Source organism: Ylistrum balloti, unplaced genomic scaffold, assembly GCF_031769215.1.
Source record: "Ylistrum balloti isolate Yb309-2 unplaced genomic scaffold, AGI_CSIRO_Ybal_v1 Utg369942, whole genome shotgun sequence".
In the NCBI taxonomy this organism is placed as follows: domain Eukaryota; kingdom Metazoa; phylum Mollusca; class Bivalvia; order Pectinida; family Pectinidae; genus Ylistrum; species Ylistrum balloti.
In genome coordinates, this window is record NW_026782049.1 from 23,649 (window position 1) to 33,590 (window position 9,942).

Below are 9,942 nucleotides of genomic sequence, written 5' to 3' on the forward strand. Positions count from 1 at the left end.
GCAGAAGAAGCTTGCTCTTCCGGAACATCTCGTCACATTCTCCTGGTACTATTTCAGGAGTCTCTATATGTATCATTTTTCACAGTTTTATCGGAGCTGAGGTTTTAATTATGGTTATGTTGAAATGCTGGTATTTTCTTAATGTGTATTGATACAGCACTATCTGCTATTTTACGGTAATATAAACGACTTTGAATGACGTTAACCGTATACATTCCGTTAGAATTATAGTAGTAATTTTATTAAACAACCTTACTCGACAGAGACTGCAACGTCGCTTATGGGTTTACGTATAGTGGAGGTGCCGAGTGCACACCGGTCATAATTCGATCGTCATAGAATTATTCAAGGAACCTCGTCTGACATGATTGCTCCCATTGCTTCTATTGTCGCAATTACCTTATATGTACATAGTTGGTTATAGATCAATGCTTCAATACGTTTTAAAATCTTAAATCTTTTAAATCAATACTGAAAAAATATGTTAATGACAGACTTGAGCTCCTCTAAATTACAGACTTAAGCTCCTCTTAACAGGCTTTTGAACAAAGAACTGTATTTCACAATAGAGGAAAGAGAAAAAAGTACATCCATCAGCAATACCTACAGCAAATGTGCAGTGATAAATTAAACTTCATCATATATCGTCCATTTTAGATCCATTAATGGTTAAATAGACCCAAAGGGAAAATGATAGAAAATGAGTCATTAAAATTGAAAACGGTCGAATGATATGTTAGAATAATGATCTATGGAATAATGAATTATTAAAAATACTGTAAATGTTCAGAACCATGTCAATGTCGTTACATGTATGTTACAGCATACAAAGGCAATGTTAATTTTTTGTCCACAAGGAGCTTCAAAGCAACGTGCAGGTAATAATAAATAAATATTCCACTCCATACGACAAATATCACAAATTCCAGTTGAATATTGATCTATTTAATGGCAATCTCGTGTATTTCTAAAGAATGCAAGCTTTAGTTCATTTACCATGAATTGTATACATACACGTGGACAATATGTCTGGCAAAAAATGCAAAGAAAATGTCTATTCTTGAACACGGCATTGTTAATGTAGCTGTGCGATGAAAAAAATCAGAAACTGATATTATGTGTTCGACATCTGAGTTCTCTGATCTACTTTAAGTTAATTGATACTACACACAATATCTAACACTAGCATTGGTGATTACCGACTCAATGCCAGTCTGAATATATACCTATAGATTTTATACTTCATTGTTTAGACACAACCGAGGACTTGCGCACCAGTAAAGTACAAAAATGTTTTAATGTAAAAATCTGTCCTTCTACATGGCATTCGTGTTCTGAAACTTTAATCGATTAGTAGAAGTCATGGATCATTGACGTATATGAGTCATCAACTGAAAAATGAAAGAAATAACATCACCAGGACAACGACGTTAACAACAGGACCATGATGTCAACAACAGGACAATGACGTCAACAACAGGACAATGAAGTCAACAACAGGACAATGATGTCAACAACAGGACCATGATGTCAACAACAGGACCATGACGTCAACAACAGGACAATGACGTCAACAACAGGACAATGAAGTCAACAACAGGACAATGACGTCAACAACAGGACAATGAAGTGAACCAAAAGAACAGTTGTTTTAACACAAAAATGAACACATTGGATATCATATGATATTAAGCATTCAAAATAATGGTTATGCTAAAGAATATTTTCATTGTCTAATTTTCATTGTCTAATCCCCGTTATTAAAATTGACACTCTAGAAATTTATTATAATGAAGATTAGAAAGGTGATATTTACTGACTTTTACGTCATTAGTTTGTCGCCATTTTGTTGTCATATTTCATCACCTGTATGGTATGCTATAACGACGAAAATTGGAATCTGATACTGTGATTTTGTTATATCTTCAACAGTAATAGAAACAGTGGTTCACTTCTTAATAGCAATCCGTGTTTCTCGTTGTTTGTTTATATCACAATCGCTATGAAAATACTCTACCGAAATTGGTAAAATAGAATTATATCTACTGATGTATAAGTCGATCACCCCGTAAGTTTGTTTATTTTGTAACTTTATTATAATAACTGTGAATTAATCATTCTAAACGTTGTCAAAATAAACTGTTTAGACGCACACCTACCAAGCATGCCAAATCTCGATGACGTCGTGAAACTTACATTCTTCACTGAAGTTATGAATGGCCGCATTTGAAAGTGGATAGATAGATGTATATCGACTTAAACAACATTCAGAGGGTGGTCGTTTGGCGCAGTGGTAATACACAAGCACTCGTCCGGGGTTCGATTCCCGGAATGGATGAGAAAAGGTATAGGGTCACCTGCCCGACCACGTGGTTTTTCCCAGGGTACTCAGGTTTCCTTCAACACTAAGACTCCTCGCGCGCTTCTATTCGAGGCATCAGAAGTGAAAAGTTGAAAAACCTTGCTTCGCAGTTGTTTCAAAATAAATAAAGTTTATTATTTAACATCCAGAGTGTACACTTACGTTTAGTTATTTCAATGTCTTAATTCCTAATTATGCAGCTGTGGTGAGAGGGTGGTTAGAAAACAGCTACAACATTTAACTGAATGAGAAGACATATTATCATTTTTAATCATTATTATGAATAATTTTTCTTACTTTGCTTTCGTTCGTTTTTTTTATATTTGCATGCAATTTCAAACTTATGTTGTAATATTTCTTGTCTTTGTAGGTCATTATGAAGGCGGTTCTAATGATGTTAGTGGTATTTGTCTCAACACGGACCGCACTTATAGGTAATTGTCTTCTGTTAAAATAGACACAAAAATATATCAAGATATTGTGGTAGAATTATGTTATATTAGTATGTATTTAGTTTTTCAGCATCCTTTCATATGTATTTATTTTTTCAGCCTTACTTTTGAGAAGTGAGTCTTATCATGACGAAAATTGTACAGTTCATATTCTCAATCTTTTCGTGTCCGTTACAGATACAATCTAAAATCAATAGACGAAATACATTTAAATATATTGATTAACGAGCACTGTGCTATAACTAGTGTTGGTTATTTGTATCGTGTTGAGTTTCATTTATCTAACAATTTCAATAAATTTAATGATTGATAGCCACATCCTAACGATGTTTATCCATTCAACAACACGCAAACATCTTTCCATAATTGAAGGTCCAATTAATCTTGCTAGACTTTTAATCCTTATAGCTTTTGAGCTCAGCTGCCCAAGTATTCTACTTACTTATAAATTGCCTGTTATTCTTTCAATTGCTTAACGATGCATTTGAAATTTCAATAGATGTTATTGTCCATATCATTCTACCATGGTCGAAATTCCAATTGATTTTTTTATAATATCATCTTTTTTTATTCAAACTATATTGAAATTTTTAAACGACCGCTTTTGATAACGAATTCAAATATTTATTCACTTGGAAATGGTATGCAACGTTGTGTCGTTCCGCTCACAGACCATTGTGTATAAGTGCTGACTGTTTGATTAATGTATGATAATGTATATACGTCTCTGCTGTTGTGTGACCTTTCGCTCTTTTGATTGGTTAAAAAATTGCCGAATACCAAAGGTCATGTTGAGGTGGGGGCCTACCTGAACAACATACGTGCCACTCACAGTAGTTCGAGCAAAATATGTTCAGAGACACAACTAACATGAATACTAATGAAACACCAATTTACAGAAAACCTACCTAAAGTCTGTTTCTAATACCATAGGATGATAATTGTTTTGTGCATTAATTTATATATACAGTCTACCACGATCATGAATCGTATATTATGAAAGTTAAAAGTGCATTGATTATACAATCACGACAGACCATATCATAGAAGCATCAGAAATTATACTTAATCATGGTTTCTGAAAACAAACGCTGAGGCTATGTACACGGACTGGTATCATAATCCCACTGCTTGTTACCATGACTTTATAAACATAGTATGACATGTTTGGTTCACATTCACGAGTAAGTTTCGCTATTTTGTAAGTATTATCCCGTTGTTACTATGAATTCCATGTCACTTGAATATTATTTACGAAAATACGTATTAATTCATTGTCATATAAAATGATTAAATACTGCTTATTTGTGTTTTTTCATGAGACTAGAATTACATGATTTTGCCCAACACCAATCACGTTACCATGTTACCAATTTATTGATTCGCTTGTATTTCAATTAAGAGGGGAAGTTTGTGTGAATTAATCAAATATCCAACTCCATTGAACACGCGCGTGTTTTTTTCCAATGAGCTATCGTAGTTATATCACTTGTTATTTGCATATGACATTATGACATTGAGATATTTTTTCGGCATGCAGATGGAACCAAGCAGACACTTACATTTATGACAGTTGAAAAGACGTGGAATGAGGCCTCGTTGGTGTGCAATATAAAGAATGGTTATCTATATAAAGATGGGTCACGTGCTGTATCTGAAGCAGTAGGAGAACTAGGCGAAGAGGAACCCTGGGCATCCCTAGCATATCTGTATATACTTCATGTTATCTTCATTGTAGTTATGTTATGCATGTCTATTCAAATCAGTTGTCAATTAGCATCACATAAGATATCATAATTTGCTGTAAATAGCACGATTCGTATTTCAAGAACATGACATTTCTTTGATTGAGCAAGATTTACAAATCGATTATCGTTAATGGGGCAGAGGACGCTTACTCGTCTGGAACACAGTTTCTTGTTCTGATGTTTCTGTTTAGAGTGGTTTGACAATGGAAAAGCACTCGCCTTTCATATAGACGTTAAAAGTTCGATTCTCCGAGCTGACCTGAAAAGTTTATGGGTCACCTGCCCGATCACGTTGGGTTCTCCTGGGTAAAACACTTTTCTTCCATCAGGTAAAAACATTATTTCGTTTTTAATTAAGAATAAGAATGGTTATCAAGAGGATGTCTCGTGTTTAACTACAGCGGTAATTGTCCTATGTTTGGTAGTCACTGGTTACATGATGGTTTACCCTTAAATGGATGTTTAAAAAAATATTCCAATGACATATCAACGAAAACAAAGAATAACGACATGTCGACGAAAACAAAAAAATAACGACATGTCGACGGAGTCAATGTAATAATGTCTGCCAATAGACGAAAGAGATTAACAAAACAAAGATTTACATAAGAATCTTGAAAATCTACAAGGGACACAAGATCAGATGTTCCAGAAGGGTATGCGTCTTCGCAGTGATGCACTATATATAGCTTTATCATTTAAAGTAACTAACGTAAATTCAACAGGTATTTGATTGTTATACCATTCCTCAAAACGTTTTAATTTAAGGGACGATCCCTTCTGGATTGGTCTGGGGTACAGCGGAACAAAGATAGATGATAAACCTGTATTCACTTGGAACAGCGACTGTGAAAACATGGACAATACTAATGATTATAACGACTGGCATCCCAGCCAGCCTAAATTCTATACGACCAGTCAGTGCGTTTACAGGAAACGTGCAGGGGCCAACTGGAATTGGTATACAGCTACTTGTTCGGATAAAAAATACTACATATGCCAAACAGAAGCAGGTAAGTCGATAAGATATAAAGGAAACATTTGTTGAAATCACATAAATGTTCATATACAGTGCATTTATATATATAGCGCCGACATAACCGACCACGCGTGATTCGAAGTCTCGATGTATTGAAGTTCTTGTGGTAGTCGCTTGAACTGTTTGGGTTTTACACGAATGGTGATCATTTATAGCTATGAAATAATTCCTTTGAGAACACCTCACTCTAAACTCCATAAGCAAAAAGAACTACAATATTATTTCAAGTCCGCAATGATGTGATTTCATCAATAATAAGTTGATAAACAAATGCTTATAAGATATGTGAAAACTATAAAATTTACTGAATTAAAGGGCCGGTGCAATTCCTCATAATGAGGTAAAACTCAAACAAATTCCACATTCGCCTCACAGGCTTCAACAGCTAGGCCCTTAGAATCCCTGACTTTACATTGTCAACTGCTAAATTTGTTTTGAAATGTGATTTTCCTTTTGGATGACTTCGGGTTGATAAAAATTATGGGAAGTTTAACGGTTCTCATAGTAATCTCATTGCAAAAAATATTTCATTTCTTTGTGCGATGTGAAGCTGGACTGTTTGATGCTCGTTAATTTGCCCGTTGGTTCCATTGTTGTATACGTTATTCTCATTTGAGAATGTGAAATTACTTACTTGGATTAACCATGATTTATATGACGGGTGTCGTCGATGAAGCTGCAGACACTTACTCTTCAAGAACACCTGGTCTTATTCTCCTTGTAATTTTTTATCGAGTCTTTCTTTTGTTAATATTTGGCTCTAGTTTTATTGATTTTGACTTCGGATTATGATTATGTTGACATGTTGGTATTTTCTTGCTATGTTTTGTCCAGTCAGCTATGATATTTACAGATGTATAAAATGTAATGAATTGCATTTAAAAACCCAAGTGTAAGATCTAGTTCACTCATCAAATTACCTCTTTTTACACCATTTTGCCATATTTTGTTTATCGTCAGTTTTTTAAAACATGATTCTTATTTTTTACAGCCACTACCTGTAACAATGCCCCTGTCGACGATACCAAGGGAGCCGAATCAGAGGACGAACACCATGTCGGTATAACCTTGTCCGCCTGTGGTACTCGTTGTACCAACACCAAATGTGTAGCATATGCATTTAACACAGCAACAGGAGAGTGTTTGATTTATATACATTTCAGTATCTTGTATTTCAAGGATCCTTCTAACCAGGATACCGCCTCTGATTACCAACTTTATCTAATGGGTTGTTTTGAAGGTATGCCTTTTAAATATATCAATTTTTGTTGACGATATGTCATGCCTGATAAACCTTGCTCAAGTGTTATCATAAAAAACTACTACTTAATCCATTTGTCAAAATAGAAAGTCTTTTATGTTATTAAATTGGACAGTTTGAATCAATATGATTGATAACTCTATGACTGTGTGCAGAAAACTAAGTTTGATACACCCCTGAAAGATGATGAGAATATGTAACTTCTAAAGTTTGTGAGTTACGGGTCGTCACTTTTTCCGGATTTACCCTGATTTTACATGAATAAGAAAATACATTCATTATGTTTAACAAAAGAAAGCATGTTAAAAAATAATAGCAACTCTCGAAGTAATCCGGTACTTATAGATAAATAATCAAAGATCTAAACGAAAAACGCAAAAGCCTGCTTTTATTAAAATCAAACTATATCTGTAGCATAAATTGATTTCATTTTATCTATCAATAAATTAATGACTGACCACGGAACAATTTTTTTTTTTAATTTCAAAATTTAAGACTTTAAGATTTTTCATTGATAGAATATTATCTCGTTATAGAGTTACCATGAAATGAAATTTAATTGAATGAATGAATTTGACATTAGGTATCCACATCCCAAACGTGCTTGTAGTACAATTAAGATAACAAGGAATATTACTGAAGATCGATATTCCATGTAATTTTTCTAGTAAATACACATGAACATTTATTTTGTCTCGCTTAGTGTGTCCATTAAGACAACAGAATACTCAAATACACAATCATTATGAACGACTATTTTAACGTACGTACTCATTTCACGAGAGTTTAACGTTAAAATAACGTTATTAACGTTATGAAAATTTATAGTGTAACCAGAGGTAACAGGTAAATTTGAACATATAATTTAATTCCTTAATGTTTATTATGCCTTCAGTCTTTTATTAATGAGATTCCTTATTAACGTTGATTTTATTGTGGGCTACATATTCTACTTTGATTATTTATTAATTGTTGTTTACATGAGTGGTTCTTGGACATGTTTCATGTGCATTTTGGCATGCACGCTTACTCATTATACGGATTTATTGTTTCGTATGTATATATATATATTTTTTTTTTCTTGTTTTCCAATTAATTTACATAAAAAGCGATGTTTTATACCCAACAACCCACAAATAATTAGCATGGTGGAAGAAATTAAATCCGCCAAATCGGTCTTTCCATATGAATTTACAGTGTGTTATTGATATTTTCATCCAAGTTATTGCTATATCGTGTCAAAACAACAAAGAAAACATAACAATAAACATTTTTTGTCAACTCCGATTCAATAAGGCTAGGACAAAATATGGACTAAAGAAAGATTTACATAAAAGCGTTTGAAAAAGTACAAGGAGAACAAAACCAGGTGTTCAGCAAGGTAAAGTTTTTTGTCGAAAATAATGAACCAAAATCATCAAGTTAACTCATATATCACTAATGATATATAGGAGAGCTTTACTATAAATCGCTTATTTCAGCCGCGATTGATGCTACGGATTACAACGTTGTTAATGGAAACGACTTGATAGATGTCGCGTGTGGTGCTCTTTCAACGCCAGAACCCACTACCACAACAACGCCAGAACCCACTACCACATCAACGCCAGAACCCACTACCACAACAACGCCAGAACCCACTACCACAACAACGCCAGAACCCACTACCACAACAACGCCAGAACCCACTCCAACATCAACGCCAGAACTCACTACCACATCAACGCTAGAACCCACCACCACATCAACGCCAGAACCCACTACCACATCAACGCCAGAACCCACTACCGCAACAACGCCAGAACCCACTACCACAACAACGCCAGAACCCACTACCACATCAACGCCAGAACCCACTACCACATCAACGCCAGAACCCACTACCACAACAACGCCAGAACCCACTACCACAACAACGCCAGAACCCACTACCACATCAACGCCAGAACCCACTACCACATCAACGCCAGAACCCACTACCACAACAACGCCAGAACCCACTACCACATCAACGCCAGAACCCACTCCCACAACAACGCCAGAACCCACTACCACATCAGCGCCAGAACCCACTACCACACAAACAAATTCAAACGTCAGTACTATGTGTCATTGTGTTTGTATCCTTCAACCTAATTCTACTTCAAAAGACGATATCGTCAACAAAATAGCTGCCCTTAGGTCGGAATTGATAGTCAGCAAATCCACTTTGAGTAAAACCAAACGGAGCCTGACCTGTGCTTATGACAGCCGGATTTCATCGGTGAGCATTGGAACCGTAACATCAATATTTCTTGCTGTATGCCTTGGAGCAGTCATTGTTACCGATTTACATTCCGTCTGTGTTGCACTTAGATTGAATATAAAGAAAAAGGAAGGACAGAGGTGGCAATATCCCAACTATTTAAATGCAAAAAGTAAGTCTAGTGTTGTTATGGTATGAAACTTCTGTGTTTGGGGAGGGGTGATCGCAAAAGCTTTCAGTTCATATATTTGGCTTACAGTAGCAATGGTTATACGAGAGATGTTGAAAAACACATTCCTTACTGCAACAGACGATTACTGTCAATCACTGGGTATTCATTGTGATTTAACAAAATGTCTTCGTGTTTAGCAGGCAATAGCATGGAAAGGAAGAATTTAGTATATATGTATCTTTGCTGATTATGGATGAGTAGATGATTATGAAAATGTCTCGGATGATTATATATGCAAATCACATTGCACGTGTCTGAGGGTTTGAGAGAGGGTGTGTGTGTCAGAGTGTTCGCGTCAAGGACTGTGTGAAGCTGTCTGTTTGGGTGAAGGTGTGTGTATGTGTATGTGTAAAGACGTAAATGTTTGATAAGTACACATACTGTATCCTTATTCCATTGTACTTAAATATATATCATATACATATAAATCATAAATACAATAAATAAAGAAAGGTGCACTGATAAAAGAATAGTTTTGTCTGGAAGTTATTGGTACGTACCGATTTAGGCTGTAACGCTTTTGCAATAGCAAGTGTTGTACCATAACATGTAGAAGATAACTCAAAACCAAGTCATATCATGTTGGAAATTGAGGAACAAGCC

General features: G+C 35.1%; 1 protein-coding gene across 1 annotated transcript; it reads left to right on the plus strand.

The window, feature by feature from the left end:
• The first annotated feature begins 5,418 nt into the window (after window positions 1–5,418).
• On the plus strand, window positions 5,419–9,305 carry LOC132547257 (proteoglycan 4-like). The gene is made up of 3 exons (XM_060211021.1): window positions 5,419–5,575; window positions 6,593–6,661; window positions 8,344–9,305. Exons 1-3 carry the CDS (start codon window positions 5,419–5,421, stop codon window positions 9,303–9,305), a joined length of 1,188 nt encoding a protein of 395 aa, XP_060067004.1.
• The last annotated feature ends 637 nt before the right edge of the window (window positions 9,306–9,942 follow it).